Genomic DNA, 17,582 nt, shown 5'->3' with positions numbered 1-17,582 from the left:
CATTGTAATGACATAAATCTTGTATGGGGGTCCCTGGCACAAAATATTTTCAGATAGGTGTCCGTGGCTAAATACAAATCAATTTGGGGGTCCTTGACATGAACGTTTGAGAACCTCAAGAAGATCTATAAGGTCAGCTTGAACATAAATTGTCTTGTTTGATTGAGAAGTCTGCCTGTCTCTCCAGCTCTTTATTAAACAGAAAATGCATTCTCAGGTCGGGATACCAATTTTATCCAACAAGGAGAGAGAGCTCACACAGGATGCAGATTAACAAGTGGAATTGGAAGTGATGACAAGTGATGACACTCTCCTGATTGGCTGAAATTGTATTTTCTAATATTAAAGAGCTGGAGAGACAGGGAGACCCCCGTTTGACACACTGAATAATTAAAATACAATGAATATCCAGCCACTGGGAATGCACAAGCTAGTGTGTGCTTAGTGCCGGGACCAAGCCTGGACAAATTGGGTAGGGTTGCCCAGGAAAGGCAGGTACAACTTGCACCAACTTAAATATGTGGACAACAAAACAGATTTCCATGCCGGATTGGTTGCGGACCAGATTACCAAGAATTACCCCACACCAGCGGTGGAAAAAGTACTCACATTCTTTACTCAAGTAAAAGTATCAATTCTGCAAAGTAGAAATACTCTGTTACAAGTAAAAGTATCAATACTGCAATGTAGAAATACACTGTTACAAGTAAAAGTCCAGAATTCAAAATGTACTTGAGTAAAAGTACAAAAGTATTGGTATCAAAATGTACTTAAAGTACCAAAAGTAAAAGTACTCATTATGCAGAATGTCCCATTTGAAGTTTTCAGAATGTTTAAACAACTTTTGAAAATAGCAGATCTACAAGCTCACAACCCTTCGCAACGCGACGCGTTGTGAGCTTGTAGATCTATTTTCAAATAGTTGAAATTTAGAGCATAAGTGATTAATTTATGTTTAGTAATAACAATCTAAAAAGTAACTAGTGCTAAAGTTTTCAAATAGTTGTTGTGGAGTAAAAGTATAATAATTGCCTCTGAGATGTAGTGGAGTAGAAGTAAAAGTACTGAGAATTGTATTTAATTACAGTACTTGAGTAAATGTACGTAGTTACTTTACACCACTGACCCACACCAATCTCAACGCACCTGTCAATTGTTTGCCCCAACAGCCCCATAAGTATGTGCTCCCCAAAGGAAGTTTTCATTTGTTCAGTCCAGCCATCATTTCAGGCCCTTTGCCGACAGAGAATGTTGTCCGTGTGTGCAGCTCGTGGAAAAGTGGAGATATTTTACTAAACACACGTTATGGCAGAACTTTCAAAATGGATATGAAACTAGAGGACAATATCTGACTCCAGTTGCAGGAAAATAGGCTTTTTGAAAATAGCCGATCTACAAGCTCAGAGCTTGTAGATTTGCCATTTTCAAACCAATCTTGAAAAAAAGAGAGAGGGGGGGGGCCTAGTACAAAATATTCCCAGGTGGGGGTCAAATGCATACATTGAGAAACGAACCCACAACACAGAAAAACAAGCTTATAATAAGCAGACATGGCAACATGGCTGTGTATTTGGAATACATGAAATGCATGTAATATCACAGCTATTCTTCGAGGGCTAATAACGCAGCAAACTAGTGTGATAACATTGTAATAGGGTACATGTTGGCATAGTTTTTGGTGGATCACTACCCACTACCTGCTGGGGAAAATCCACTAGCCACCGATTTTGCCTTTAAAATAATTCTGACTATGACATTTCCACCTTGGAAATAATACAATGCAGACATACACACTGCCTATGGTATGTGTCTGAATGCTTTTATTGATATATTTTATGTTGTTTCTTATAGTCAAAAGAAGTACTCAGTCAGCCATATTACACAATTCTTCGACAATAGCCAAAACAGCAAACTACATGGCCAGACAATGCTACCATCTACCATGCAGATATTAAAATCTCTGTCTTGTTTCCTGAGCGCAGCTTATGTTTTTAATAATAAGGCGAGGGCCGCGTTTTTGGAAACTCCAGCATCTTGGCATTGTACTGGCTGCTGCATGGGCACAGTGGTGGAAAGTAACTAAGTACATGTACTCAAGTACTATACTTAAGTACAATTCTGAGGTATTTGTGCTTAACTTGGGTATTTCCACTTTCCAGTACTTTTACTTCTACTCCACTATACATCTCAGAGGCAAATGTTGTACTTTTACTCCACTACAATTATTTGAAAACTTTAGTTCAGGGGTCTTCAACGTTTTCAGGCCAAGGACCCCCTAGCTGAGAGAGAGATGAAGCAAGGACCCCCCTACTCTATGTTGTATAAAATTATGTTTCAGATTAGTTTTTTTTTTTACATAGTCTGCTATTTTTTTCCCTCTACACCAGTACCAAATGGACCCTAACGGGTCCATTTGGTACCATTTGTACACTCTCAGAGTTACAGACCCATAAGGGTCCCCCTGGAACTCCCTCAAGGACCACTGGTGGTCCCCGGACCACTGGTTGAAAACCACTGTTCTACACCTATAGCCTCTTTGCCAAAAATAGCCGATCTACAAGCTCTCAACGGCTGGCAGCGGGAGGCGTTGAGAGCTTGTAGATCTGCTATTTTCGGCTAATGTTCCCCTCAGAAAAGGAATTCTAGGGTTCAAGTGGTTAATGTAAAAAAACGAAATCCTATCACACAAAGATTTGGCGGACCCCCTATAGTAGCTCTGAGGACCCCTAGGGGTCCCGGACCCCCTGTTGAAGACCCCCGCTTTAGTTAGTTACTTTGTAGATTTTGATTATTATTACAAAACATACAGTAGGCCTAACCACTTCAGCCCCATTACATTTTGGCCATTTGAAATTAGCAGATCTACAAACTCACAAGATCTGCTATTTTCAAAAGATTTGTACATTTGAAAACTTGAAATGGGACAAGATCTGCACTTAATGAGTATAGGTAGCCTATACCTTAAGTACAATACTCAAGTACATTTTGAATATGGGACTTTTACTTGTTATACTGCATTTCTACATTGTGGAATTGATACTTTTACTAAAGTAAAAATGTGAGTCCTTTTTCCACCACTGGCTGGGCATTTACCTTGCGCTCGGAAGGCGCTTTGCTTTCCTCTGCCTGCTGCTTAGCCCCTACGGAACCTCTCCCTCCGCTGTACGCTGTATAGCTCCGAGATGAGGTCCCTCGTTAGTTACTGCCGTCTGTTTTCGAAATGGTCGCACGTCGTCCACTTTACATGTTTCTTACCCCTTTCTGCACATCGTATCCAAAAAGTAAAGCATTTCCGCCACTCTCTCAGATGTTTTAAGTTTTAACGCGCCATAAAAGCTATCCAACGGGTTGAAGAAAGTATTTAATTTGCCTCGGTTTTCATCCGGTTCCATAATATTTTGCATTAGAAGATGCAATTCAACATTTGACCAGTAGGGTAACCAGTAATGTTATCTCTACGGGCGCAACTCTTGCGCAATGTCTTAAAAACCATGTAACCGGATGAAAACCGAGGCAAATTAAATACTTTCTTCAACCCGTTGGATGGCTTTTATGGCGCGTTAAAACTTCAAACATCTGAGAGAGTGGCGGAAATGCTTTACTTTTTGGATACGATGTGCAGAAAGGGGTAAGAAACATGTAAAGTGGACGACGTGCGACCATTTCGAAAACAGACGGCAGTAACTAACGAGGAACCTCATCTCGGAGCTATACAGCGGAGGGAGAGGTTCCGTCGGAGCTACCTGCTGCTGAGAGCTAAAACATTTTCATCTCGGTCTCCTGAAGCCTGCCAGGCGTTTTCAGCCGAGAAAAAGCCCAGTGGAGACACTTAAACAGCTTACTTCTACTTACTGAGGACCAGACGGCATGTCTATCCACAGGCCAGTGGGGTTCCATAATATGTACAGTCTCAGTTAAATCAACACAGACATTCTTATTCAATATAAAGTTTGGTTGCAAGTTGCAACAACAGACGTGAGTAGTAGGGTGTGTCCTAGCCCTGGTCCAGAGCGTTAGCGAGTTCTCTCTAACGCGTTGCCAGTCGCTCGGCTTTGCTTATAGACAAAGAATTCCACTGCCCTGCCAGGGGACAAAACCACCTAAACAAAGGCTGTTTTGTGTTGTTGAAAGTCTATTCTCCAGGGTGGGAAGCCTCTCAGCACCCCACCTTCTCTGTATAATACACGTTTTGGGCAGGAAATAAAATATGTCCGCCAGATGGAAATTCATGTATCCACTCCACTGCGCCCTCTACAAATCTGGTCAATATTAATTACCATTGACTAGATCTGTAGAGGGCGCAGTGGAATAAATAACATTTCCATTTGGTGGACACACTTTATTTTCTGCCCAAAAAGTGTATTATACAGAGAAGGTGGGGTGCTGAGAGGCTTCCCACCCTGGAGAATAGACTTTCAACAACACAAAAAAGCATTTGTTTCGGTGAGTAGCGAAACAGTTTTGTTTATTTGTACTACAGTTGGAGCCCTCGCAGGGCAGTGGAGTTATTTGTCTTTAAAGCAAAGCCGAGCGCCTGGCAGAGCGTTAGAGAGAGGACCAGACCAGGGCTATGTGCCCATGCTGTAATGTTTTAAAGTGTCTTCTTCTCCTACCTGATGTCAGGATGAGTCCAGCTGCTGTCAACAGACAGACGAACCATGAAGCTCTGAGGAGATGAACCTTCATGATGATGATCTATAACTAATCATCAACACATAGCCTACCAACAATACAACACATCCACACACCCGTTAATGGCGGAGTGGAGATTTGTTCTATTCCGTCTCAATTCTTGATAGACCTCGCCTCTTCTTTAAAAAAGAAAAAAAATGAACTACAGTTTATTACAATGACGCTGTTTGGAACAGTGAAAACATATTTGTTAAATCACGAATCATTTGGGAGTTACAACCGTGTTGTTAAAACTCACTAAAACAAACACGATGTTCATTTAAAAAGTGAGAAGTAACGACACGTGTCCTAATGTGACCTTATTGCTTCAGTGAGCAGAGCAGAAGCACCTCCTCCCCTTGGTCTGGGAATCGGGGATCAGTTCTGGATCTAGAGCGGATACGTTACGTGTTTGTGTGTAAATTACCGGATACAGTAGGCGGCCTGTAGACCGGATCACACTGGTTAATTTGGAATAGAAACCAGGCTTTCCACAGGTACTGAGGAAAGCCTGGTGACGCGAAGTTAACAGAGACAACCCCTCTACTTCGCCTGACAGCAACAAAGACATAATAAGTGCTCACTAAACAGACCCCAGAACAGTTTGGGTGTTCTTTGAGAGATCACATGCAACAAAAACACTTAAGTAAAAGTATCAATACTGCAATGTCGAAGTACAGCTGTTACAAGTAAAAGTCTGGAATTAAACATGTACTTGAGTAAAAGTACAAAAGTATTGGTATCAAAATGTACCAAAAGTAAAAGTACTGAAATGTTTGAAACTAACGCATATTTTGCACATAAGAATTGAACATGCATAAACCATTCAGACACGCCTCTGCCCTTCACCTACATTAATGGGAATTATCACTGTGGTAATTGGTAACTGTGCCAAAGGCTACACCTCTGAGACTACGTATTCCAGTCATTTCCACCAAGAGCAGCACCTGCTCTTCTGCTTGTTGTTTACATGTTGTGTTGCCCTTGTGGCTTAATTATGTCAGCAAATAATTAGCTTACAAAGAGCACAATATGCAGAAATGTCAGGCATTACCTCTTAGCTACACTATTACTATATTTTAATGATACAAGCATGACATCTTCCTTATTTTTTTTATGGTGGAGAAAGGATGTCTGCTAGAGGTGGTGACCCTGGCAGAGATAATAAGATAATACAAAAAAGCCAAAAGAAGAATAGAAAAAGCAGTACAAATAGCTTTGCAAAATAGAATAGAATAAAGTTAAATGTTATTAAATGGCATCTACACAGTCATAGATTGAGATGGGGTTTGTCTGTTAAAAAGTCCAGGATTCAGTTGCACAGGGTGGTGTTGAATCCTGGGTCTCTGAGCTTGGAGGACACAATGGTGTTGAGATGTAATCAATGAACAGCATTCTGACATATAGGCATATATGTGTTCCTCAGTTCCAAATTGATGGTATACATATCAACAGCTTCCATGAAGCAAATACTAATAACCAGGCTACAGTAAGTACTAATTGGTGGTTTGTATTAATGTAATAAGGGGTACAACATATTGTATTGCTGTACAATAAAACGTTTTGAGTTTGTCTAATATGCACTATAATTACAACTATTTAACTATTTAACACAGAATGCAACAGTAAGCTGCAGTTTCATCAATGAAGTTAAGAGGTGCATCACTTTTCACAGATCCACTTGGTTGTATGTAATGTATCTGAACAAAACTTATTAGCCCATTTTCCTTCGCTGTGCTGGTATACTGCACAGTTCCAGTCAACGTAGTCACCAGGCTGTCCACTGGCCCAGTTCCTGCAGAGTAAACAACATCATGTGTTTAACCACATCAACTCAGTCACTCACATAGCCTACTGTGATTTAATAGAATTACAATGAAAAACATCAACATTTCTCACCCTGTTGTAAGTGGGGCGCCATCCTCCCATGTCCATTTGTCATCCTTGGTCTTTTGCAGTCCAATCCATGATTCTTCACCCTCATGGTTCAATCCTCTGATGAATTCCTGAAGATTTGTCAATAATTGAACAACAATTAATTTAGTTTAATTTATGTCTTGACGTTCTTTCTCTCTCTCTCATTTTGAACCGTAAGCCTAAGAATTCTACGATCTACGGCTTGTAGATATCACAACTAAGAATAAATCAGGTTCCAACCCAACAACAACACACACACCTGTTCTTCTTCACTGTTGATGACCACCAGACGTCCTCCTGTCTTCAGACATTGTTCTCTGCTTTCCTCCCAAGTTGTCTTTTCAGTAGATCTGTAATAACAGCTGCATCCAAACGTCTGCCATCCACTGGAACACTTGACTGAACATCAAACAGGAGCTTTAGTGATGGAGTTTGACTGTACTGATAATACATTTAACACAGAGTAGTTATAATGAGTCAAGGAGCAAACCGATATGATTTATATATTGTACAAATGTTGTTTCTGCACCTCTTTTAGAAGATATTTGTAAGTTTAACTAGTATCTAATAAACTCTAAATGCAGTGGTGGAAAGTAACTAAGTACATTTACTTAAGTACTGTACTTAAGTACAATTTTGAGGTATTTGTACTTTACTGGAGTATTTCCAATTTCCAATACTTTTACTTCTACTCCACTACATCTCAGAGGCAAATGTTGTACTTTTACTCCACTACAATTATTTGAAAACTTTAGTTACTAGTTACTTTTCAGATATGAATTATGATATTATGAAACAAGCATTAACCACTTTAGCCCTATTTTATACATACAGTAGGCTATTTGAAAATAGCAGATCTAGATCTGCTATTTTCAAACATTTTAGTACTTTTACTTTTGGTACTTTAAGTACATTTTGATACCAATACTTTTCTACTTTTACGCAAGTAAATTTTGAATTCCGGACTTTTACTTGTAACAAAGTATTTCTACATTGCAGTAGTGATACTTTTACTTAAGTAAAGAAATTGAATACTTTTTCCACCACTGTCTAAATGCCACAGATATTTTCTGCTGCTCATCAAAATCATGACACAAAGCTAAACACTGCCTCCTTGTGTCTCAACATGACATGACAGGAGTCCTTCACCATGCGTTGCCTAAGGTTGGATAAGTGATATTTTTCTGTTAAAATAAGTATGAAATGCCTCTATATTCTGATAGTACTATAGAGTGTTTGTTCAGTAACAGGAGTCTCCTCGTCTCTCCAGCTCTTTGGTAAATAGAAAACAGATTTTTAGGTCAGGATACCAATTGTATCCAATTAGGAGAGAGAACTCACACAGGATACAGGATAAACAAGTGGAATGACACAAAGAAATGAGCAGACAAAATAGGAACTGTAACACTATTATATTTAAGCAGATACATGCCTACTCTCTCCTGATTGACTGAACATTTGCAACCCACCTGAAAATGTATTTTCTGTTACATTACCTGCCATTCACGGTTATATCCGTGAATTAAAAAATAAAAAAAATAAAAAAGGAGAGAGGAGAAAAACTTCCAGAACCCAAGATAACGTGATCCAAAGATTTACTGCACCATTCACTTCCTGGTTAACTTATTACTTTTTTTTGTATTTTTGGCGAAACAAATTTTGAACTGGGTATAACAAGAGAACGGGAGGTCACGATGACATTTTATTTTTCACGGAAGCACAGTGATTTCCTCTGTGATTAGCTAAGATCAGGTATATTCTGTGGTTCTTGAAAAATTAGTCAGAATGCTTAAAAATGCTGGCAGAAGCTACCGGCCAGCATTAGAAAGCCCCTGGCAGTGAATGTTTTAAAGAGCTGGAGAGACAAGGAGACCTGTCACTGAACAAACACTCTATAACAATGATTACTATCAGAATATAACGTTTTAACCTTTTAACAACAAAAATCACTTACCCTACATTTAACAAACACACTGGATAATAATAACAACAATAATAATAATAATAATAATACACAAATGAATATTCCTTCAAAAAAGATGTGTAACCTCTCTCACCTGCTGTCCCTCTTTTAAACTGTTGTAATTCACGTTCTAATTGCTGTATTTTCAGGTTCTGTTTGTCATGTCTGGTCTGGAGCTGGTTCCTTTTGAGGGTGACGTTGTCATATCTGGTCTGGAACTGGTTCCTCTCGAGGGTCAGGTTGGATAGTAACTCGGAGTTGGCTGGATTACCTGCAAATGAATGACCAAAAGGAGATGATATTAGTTTTTACTGTTCATGCTGAGGTCATGCATCTGTGTAGAAAAAAACCCTCAATGCTCCTGATCAGGTGTGTTTTTATGTGAATAGGTTTCAACATGTATAAAGTTCTAGTGAACCACATACTATCAATAGTGAGTATGGAAGGGTTCTTGTGTGAGACACAAGTGTCATTTTATTGTTGTTAGTTTATGAATTTGACCTTTGACCATCTGATACTCACAGTCCATGGCTCTGTCTACTGTTCTCACTGTGAATATAGCAAACATCAACGTGAGAATCACTGCACACGCTCTGACGATGTTCATCTGGATGGTGAGTTCTCTCTGGAGGTTGAGGTCTCTCTGGATGGTGAGTTCTCTCTGGAGGATGAGTTCTCTCTGGACAACTGGAGGATAATAGTACAATAGAGCTCAACTTTAATATGATCAGTTTCAATATTTAATTTAAAAGAACACAGTGAATATTATATAATTATGTGATTTGATGCAATAGACTCAGAACCCCTTCATCTTCCTGCAGAAACATTCATATGTCTGGTGTACAATAATGTAGTTGAACGTGTCTTCCCAATACGCAATTGTGACATTCTCCTCATGGGTATATAGTTAGGTCGCATATCACATGGGCTCTAATGTCTGACAGCGAGTCCCTGGTTCGATTCCCGGCCGGCCGGATCGTTTCCTGCATGTCACTCCCCTACTCTCTCTCTGTTTCCTGTCTCTCTACACTGTACCCAGAGAGCAACTTAACTTTTTGCTTGAAAAATCTACCCTGGCAAATGACAGCATCCTATCAGAATACTATATCATTTAGTGACTTAGAAAACTGCAATTCCATACGCAAACCCTGCCAGCTGCTATGAAGTTAAAATCAACCAACCTCAAACATTAAAATGCTTTTTTGTAACCTACATTACTTTTGAAATGTTTAAAACTCTATTATCTAGACCCTAGGGGTCTTCAACAGGGGGTCCAGGACACCTATAGGGGGTCTTCAGAGTTACTATAGTGGAGCTGCCAATTTCTTGTGTGACAGGACCATTTTTTAATTACATTTTCAATACACTTTAACACGAATCCAGCATATTATTATAACAATAAAATAATACTTGCTTTCAAACTAATGTAATCTATGAAGTTTGACAGCACTGCGCCATCACTTGGAGACAACCCACTGTCACTTAAAATAAAAACAACCTGTGTAATACTTGTAGAGCTAAGCTAGTCTCAAACATCTGTGTAATACTTCAAGAGCTATAGTCTCAAATATCTGTGTAATACTTCTAGAGCAGGGGTCTTCAACGTTTTCTGCCCAAGGACCCCCTAGCTGAGAGAGAGATGAAGCAGGGACCCCCATATTGTATAAAATTGTGTTTCAGAGTCAACTTCTTTTGTTTACTTAGTTGGTCTGCTCTTTTTTCCCTCTACACCTATACCTCTTTGCCCGTTGTGAGCTTGTAGATCTGCTATTTTTGGCTAAAGTTCTCCTCAGAAAAGGGATGCTAGGTTTCAAGTGGATACGGTAAAAAAAAGAAACATATCACACAAAGATTTGGCAGACCCCATGTAGTAACTGAGGACCCCCTGTTGAAGACCCCTGTTCTAGAGCTATAGTCTCAAATATCTGTGTAATACTTCTAGCTACTGAGGTAGTCTCAACGCAAGCAACAGTCAACAGACATGATGAGACAGTCAGCTAAATCTAGCTTTGAAAGCCTCTTATCAAGTTGCATGCACGGCTTTAAAAAAAAAAAATCACACCCTGTGTGAAGGTAGCAGTGCCTTTGATACATTTTGTCATCGATATGTGTTAATAATGTGTTTATAGCCACGTGTCACATGAAGCTTGACCAATCACTTTGTTGACGCACTTGACCAATCACAATGAATGAATGAAACCTTTATTGCCCTTACGGGAATTTGCTTTACACACAGAGAGCACACATAAATACTACACAGACTAAAAACATGACATGAGCATGGTAATACATACATCATAAAAAGCAAAACACTGCATGATCGTCAGGCACTGTACTGCAAAACAATCTTAAAATAAAGACTTGTCTTTGTTTAGCAGCTGAATGCTGCGTGGAACAAAGGACGTAATGCTTCGCTTAGTTTTTGCCAGAGGCATGCCGTACCTCCGCCCTGAGGGTAAGAGTTTATACTCAGACCATAGTGGGTGCAACTGATCAGCTTTGATCTTTTGTGCTAGTCTCTTGGTATACAGATCTGACATGTATGAGATACTGCACATTACCTCACCAGTTATCTTACCTCCTAATTTAACCACCCTGTCTAATTTGTTCTTATTCTGCAAACTTAGTGCTCCCCCCAGCACTGAATACAGAAGGTCAGTAAACTCTGGATGCAGGTCTTATACAGAACAGTATTTGCAGGGTTTTATCCACTTTAAAACTTCTAAGTTTCCTTGGGAAGTACAGGCGTTGTTGAGCCTTTGCAGATCTGGCATTGGTGTTAGCGTTCCATGTGAGTTTACTGTTTACGTTGACGCACACGGACAAAGTCAGGTATAGAGCGGCTAGAGCCGCTAAAAAAATAACTAAAAAATAAGCAGGGACTCCCACCAGGCCACCACACATATAAAATTGGGACGCATATTCTTTAGCTATAATTTAGTACATTTTAAATTTGTATTGGATAATGTTTTGTATCTTGTACTGATAAGAGCACCACAATTACACAGATCTGTTATATTCTAACCATAGTAATCATAACAATGATTAGGAAATCATAAGTTTTGTAATAATTGTAGTGGATTGTATGATGTACATTTAAAATAGACAACAATATTTGTATTTAAAAGTATATGTTTCTCAGATTCCAAAATGTTTGTAGAATTGTGTGTATTGACCGAGCAGCAAAGAGCAGACTACACAGAGTGGCATAGCTCAATTCCTTTAACTTATAGCGTTAAAGGAATGATAAGCGTATCACCGGAAAGCTCACTGTGCATCACTTGGTGCCGCACTGCCAGCTTGTACATCTGCATTTTTAAAAAAACACACAAATCTTCTCTTCTGGGGGTCCCTGGCAAAAACATTTTTAGATGGTGGTCTGCGGCCAAATATATATCAATTTGGGGGTCATTGGCACGAAAAAGTTTGAGAACTACTGATTTTAAAGGCATTTGTAGAATTGGCCTCAGGTCTTAATAGGCTAAACTAAGCCTCAGTCCATCCATCTTCAGATTCTTTATTTATTTTTTTATTTTTATATTAAGCCTTCCAGTTTGTCATACAGCTGAATGGCATGTATTTGTCATAGAAATGTCTGTTCAGTTACAAAAGAAGAATAAGTTTTTAATGGGTTAACTGTCAACAATCTTAGGGCTTACAGTATCTATTGATTGATTGATTGAATTTTTTTTAGGCAAAAGAATGTAAAACAACACAGTTACATTTATAATACTTTTGTCTAAATTTTGTCTATAAATTATTATCATATTTCTAACTAACATATAAAGTTATTTACACTTCTGCTTGACTTGGTATACAGTACTTGTGGGCCTGTGGTCCCTTATTTCTTCCTATTGAAGGTGGCAACGCAAAACACAAGAACATACTTGTCGTCTGCATCGCTTTTTTTTTTTAAAGGAAAAATGTCTTGTATGCAAAGTTGGAAAAATCAGGAGGTTCTTTCCTATTTCTTTTTTTTTTTTACAACAAAGAGGACATACATGTACATGTCATGATGACATGGCTGTTGGTGGGTGATAATTTTGTTCTCTGACTGCAGGCTCAAAAAAGCCCCACAAATAACTTAAAATGATTATAAATAAATGTCACATCACGAAATGAGAGGAGATTGCCATGTGACAAGCTGCTGTAGCATTGATGTGAGAAGAGAGAGAAACATTGTAAGAGTGTTACTGTGTACCTTGATCCTGTGAGCCCGAGCCGTGGTCTCTCAGACTGTCTGCTCCTTCATTCTCCACGTTCTCCTCCTCTCCTCTCTCCTCCTGCTTCTCCCTCCTGACTCCTCCACCAGACCTCACACGTGTTGATGTGCCTGGCTTGTCAGAAGTATCTGTAGACATCTTAATGAACCACACAAACAAAGTGACTCAAGTTAATTAACCATGAGAGGAGGCTTAACCATAAGCAAACATTTGGTGAAAATAGCAGATCTACAAGCTCACATCATATTGCAGAATGTTGTGAGCTTGTATATTGGTTATGTAAGTATAGTATTTAAGTGGTTAGTAAAATCATATGTTAATAGTGTGCATATCAATATTATGCATTCAGTGATCAAAAATATAATTCACTGTATTCCTAAATAATATTAAACATATTATTTTTAAATGTGAATTTACTCACTTTGTCCGATATCTGTGTTGTCCTACATTGGGCTTCACTGTTGCAGAAAGGTCTCTGACACTGTCAAACCAAAGCAAGTAGTTTTAGACATACTTATATGCAGGTGCACGCGCACGCACGCACGCACGCACACACACACACACACACACACACACACACACACACACACACACACACACACACACACACACACACACACACACACACACACACACACACACACACACACACACACACACACACACACACACACACACACACACACACACACACACACAGTGCAGAACAACCAATAGACCCTTAACCACAGAACGTATGGGTAAACGTGGTGATGACGTGACAAGCGAGTTGTGGTTTTCAGATGTGAAATGCTGGGAGGGAAAACTCAACTGCTATAGATGAACCCTCAAACATTTGACCAATAGTCATTCTCAAAGAGATAAAAGAAAAAAGTATAAGTTATATTTAGTTGTATTCATGATAGAGGTGACACTGTGGTATAATGATAACTGGCAATGCATGATGTTAATTGATGTTACAAATATTAACAGTGAACATCATGAGTAGTTTATATGGTCAATAAAACCTTTTGTCTCAATGCAGTCAACAGAGTGAGTTAACTAGTTCAGAAGTGAGTTGCGGGCCTGGGCCGCGGCACAGCATCCTAGGCTGCAGTGCCAGGCTGACAGCGTGTCGCGGGTTCCAATGTTGAATCCCGATCCTGATGACCTTTGCTGCATGTCATTCCCCATCTCTCTCCCCATTTCAGTCAGTCTACTGTCCTATAAATAAAGGTATAAAAGTCCCAAAATAAATCTTAGAAAGATTTTTAAAAAGAAGTGGGTTGTGCACATCCAGTTCATCGCTGGTGCTGGACAAAGAGTAACAGTTAAAAAAAAAAAAAAATGTACCAACAGCCTTTGTTTTTTTTTACTTTAAAAAACAGAAAGTGGTACAGCTGGCACAACATTTCACCTGTTGAAGGCCATGTATGGGCATAACTTGGGACACACTGAGTCTGAGGAATGTCACAGTACTCAGGTGCAATAAAGTAATTTGCAACTGGAACCCAAAATGCGCCTAATGTTCTCTTTTGTTTTACACACAGACAGACAGACACACAGACAACACACACACAGACACAGAATTGTGGATTCATGGTTCTAGACAACCGCTAACCTGACCCACTCAACACTACAGTCCTTGGCGATACACAAGTCGAGTTCGATCGGTTGGACAGTTCTCGAGTTGTGTGGGGGACACGCTCACAGACACACAGAGACACATTTTGTGCATTTATAGATTTGTTTTCGGTGGTGGAGGGGGACAAACATTTTAGGAGGAAACACCACCGAAATATTGAGGCTACAATAGAGGCCAGGGCTGTGCAGATGATAATGATTCGTCTTGCTAGCCAGTCAATGTTTCACTACATAATGATTAACAGATGAGCCCTACACAATTTGAAACGCCCATCCACAGAATGTACTGTTAGCTTACAGTCTATGACTGTTAGTAGCAAGCTCACACTGTTGAGCGTGACATGCACGAGATAGAGGTTTTATCCATGACCTCAAAGCTCTTACACCCACACAAGACTGAAATACTGAGAATCTGCTGCTGTGCTTTGTTAAACATACTTGCAAACAAGTACCCTTGTTTCTTGGTAAAACCACACACACACACACACACACACACACACACACACACACACACACACACACACACACACACACACACACACACACACACACAGAGTATGTGTGTGTGTGTGTGGGGGGGAGAGAGACAGGCGAGAACAGGAAACAAGAAACAAAAACAAAAAACTACAGCTGTAAAGATGAACAATATGTCCGTCTTAACACATTAAGCACATTCAGTACTGCTCATAAAATATTACCATCTACATTATTATTGAAACAATACTGGATGATTGATGATGTAGCTTGTGATATGGCAGCATTTCTTTCTTTCTTTCTTTCTTTCTTTCTTTCTTTCTTTCTGTCTTTATCTAACAGCATTTGCATTGTTTTTCAAAGCACAAATAAAAACAAGCAGGGCTAACTGTCTGAGGGACAGCAACATTTCTCAGAGAGGAGGTCTTTTAAAGCTATTTCTGTCCAGTTGTAAAGGTTTTTGCGGGTCGCTCCAGTCTCTGGCTGCAGCAGGATGACTCACTGAATGAAGAATGTTTTTGTGTCGTACACAGCAGATGACGTATGCAACACATGACATACATTAAAGTGGGGCAAACTGAGAAGAGTCTTGTATGAACATGAAGCAATGAATGTGTCCAAGATGACGAGTTTACAGAGGAATATAGATCAGTGGTGTGTTCTAAAAGGAGCATATTTAACAACATCACGTTTCTGCAGTGAGCCCTTGCATGCCGATCTGTAAATGACATCCCTGTAATCAAACAGGATGGTCATTTGCACAAGAGTTATCTTAGCAGATGAGCTGAAAGTTGAGTGCATTCTGTAAATAAATCCAATGTTCTTACTGTAACCTCAACCTGTCAATATGGTGAGAGGACAGAGTGCTGTCTAGACAGATACCCAAATACTTGTATGTAAAATACTTGTACCTGTAATACCTTACTGACTATTATAACCAATGTGAAAACATGAGCATACAGTTTTAACACTACTTTCATCGTTACACTTTGCAGATGCAAAGCAATAACACACAAAAAGACTCAACTACAGATATAATGAAATTAAAAAGAGATGTCAATGTTTGTGTTAATGCTGTGGTGACCTTTGTAGTTGCTACAGCTAGAAAGTGTCAGGCAGCAAAATCCCAGAGTGAGTGATGTGTTAGTTTAGTGACATTGAATACTCACAGTGCACGGCCAGGCCTATGATCACAACCAGCAGCATTTAGACACAACATCCTCAGACACAAAGCAACGACTCACCGTTTCTCACTGTTTTAGAGCACCGTCCTGCAACTGACAGTAAATCTACTACTATGTGTGCAGGGAGAGAGACAAAAATACAAGACTGACGTTTGACTTTTTCACATCAAGGAATTATACTGAACTGACCTAAATATACACTTTTATGAATTAATTCGGACTGATATTTTTGTGTGTAAAAGGAAAGACAATGCCTTGTTGCTTTTGAACAATAAAATGGTCACACACACACACACTACACACTGTACACAGGAGGTCAATGTCACTGAAAAAGGCCCTGGTGGAGGCTAATGACTCCTACAGGGACAAACTGGAGGTAAAGCTGCAGAACAATATCTCCAGAGAGGTGTGGGAGGAGTTGATAAAGGATCACAGGATACAAACAGTCTAGCTCTGTGTCAGAGTGAACCCTGGAACGGGCCAATGAGATGAACCGTTTTTTTTAACAGGTTTGATCTCCCAGTCCCCCAGAGCCTGGTAACGCTGCCCGCGCTGTAGTCTGCTGACCCTGGCCTCCCCGTTCAAACACACCTCCCTCCCTCCTCCACGGCTGCCTTTCACACAGTTATTATTTCCCCCCTTTCTCTTCTGGTCGATTTTCCAATGAATAGATGAGGCATCACCAAAAGTTTAGTCAGAAGTAATTGCACCACTTTTTAGTCTTGTTTATTTGCAGATGCTAAATTGTAGGATAATAATAAGTAGGAATATGCCACCTAACTTATATAATAATTATATAGTAGCCTATATAAATGTTAAAGGTGAGTCACTATAACACCTCATCTTTCCAATGAATTAACATGCTAAGGTGCCTCATCATCGTCTTGGGCATAGATATTCAACTGGCGGCCCGCGGGCCACGTGCGGCCCGCGAGGAGCTTCCTTGTGGCCCCTGATTTATTATTTATGTAAATATATGTTCGTTTTTATGTTATCAAAGTTAAAACAGTACAAATTATTTATCCTTCATTAGTTCTTGAAAGGCCATCTTTCATTGGAACTTAACTTAGAACCTTAAATAGAACCGAATTAGACCGAATTAGACCCGAAAAAAGGTTGATTTATATTGGTCAAATAGAACCGAATTAGACCCGAATTAGACCCGAAAAATTTCGTGTGGCCCCCAACTCCAAATTATTTTACAGTTGTGGCCCCCTGCCTAATCTAGTTGAATACGCTAAGCTATACTGATCAAACCATCCCACGATCATACACTCATCATCATAGAGGGTATGATAAGTGTCATGATGGAAATTCACCACTGCACACTACCCATGTGTGAAGTTAATAAAGTATTTAATAAACAACAACTTTTTGTCTTGGTTTATTTTAGTTTAGACGTTTGCAACCATCTGGAACACAGTGTCTAAAGTCTAAAGTTATACAGAGCGTTTATGTAGGTCATTGTGGTTTTCATTTCCTGATCAAGAGGTGACACTGGGCTGCTTCTGCTAGATGGAAACAGGA

At 39.5% G+C, this 17,582-nt stretch overlaps 2 protein-coding genes across 6 annotated transcripts in view; both read right to left on the bottom strand.

Moving 5' to 3' along the window:
- The window catches only part of LOC311040333 (NACHT, LRR and PYD domains-containing protein 3-like), a 43,971-nt gene extending 39,086 nt beyond the window's left edge, over window positions 1–4,885 (bottom strand). The window contains exon 1 of one of the 2 annotated variants that reach the window (XM_084050546.1): window positions 4,614–4,885. In XM_084050546.1, coding sequence (XP_083906672.1) covers window positions 4,614–4,686 — 73 coding nt within the window. In that variant the 5' untranslated portion in view covers window positions 4,687–4,885. The remainder of the gene's footprint in view (window positions 1–4,613) is intronic. The other variant, XM_084050547.1, reaches the window with a different exon arrangement.
- Window positions 4,886–5,804: 919 nt separating this feature from the next.
- Window positions 5,805–16,086, bottom strand: LOC311040350 (uncharacterized protein). Of its 4 annotated transcripts, none has more exons than XM_084050590.1 (8): window positions 16,041–16,086; window positions 13,196–13,255; window positions 12,753–12,912; window positions 9,074–9,238; window positions 8,646–8,822; window positions 6,848–6,987; window positions 6,571–6,677; window positions 5,805–6,466 (listed from the first exon to the last, which is right to left on the bottom strand). In XM_084050590.1, exons 3-8 carry the CDS (start codon window positions 12,910–12,912, stop codon window positions 6,334–6,336), a joined length of 882 nt encoding a protein of 293 aa, XP_083906716.1. In that variant the 5' UTR covers window positions 13,196–13,255; window positions 16,041–16,086; the 3' UTR covers window positions 5,805–6,333. The 4 variants fall into 4 exon arrangements, with proteins under 4 accessions (XP_083906716.1, XP_083906717.1, XP_083906715.1 ...); XM_084050591.1 differs by having other exon boundaries at window positions 16,037–16,054; XM_084050589.1 differs by lacking the exon at window positions 16,041–16,086 and having other exon boundaries at window positions 13,196–13,322.
- Window positions 16,087–17,582: the final 1,496 nt, after the last annotated feature.

This window comes from Gymnoscopelus microlampas (assembly GCF_963454915.1).
Source record: "Gymnoscopelus microlampas genome assembly, chromosome: 24".
Taxonomy (NCBI): Eukaryota; Metazoa; Chordata; class Actinopteri; order Myctophiformes; family Myctophidae; genus Gymnoscopelus; species Gymnoscopelus microlampas.
This window is presented reverse-complemented; position numbering and strand designations above follow the sequence as displayed.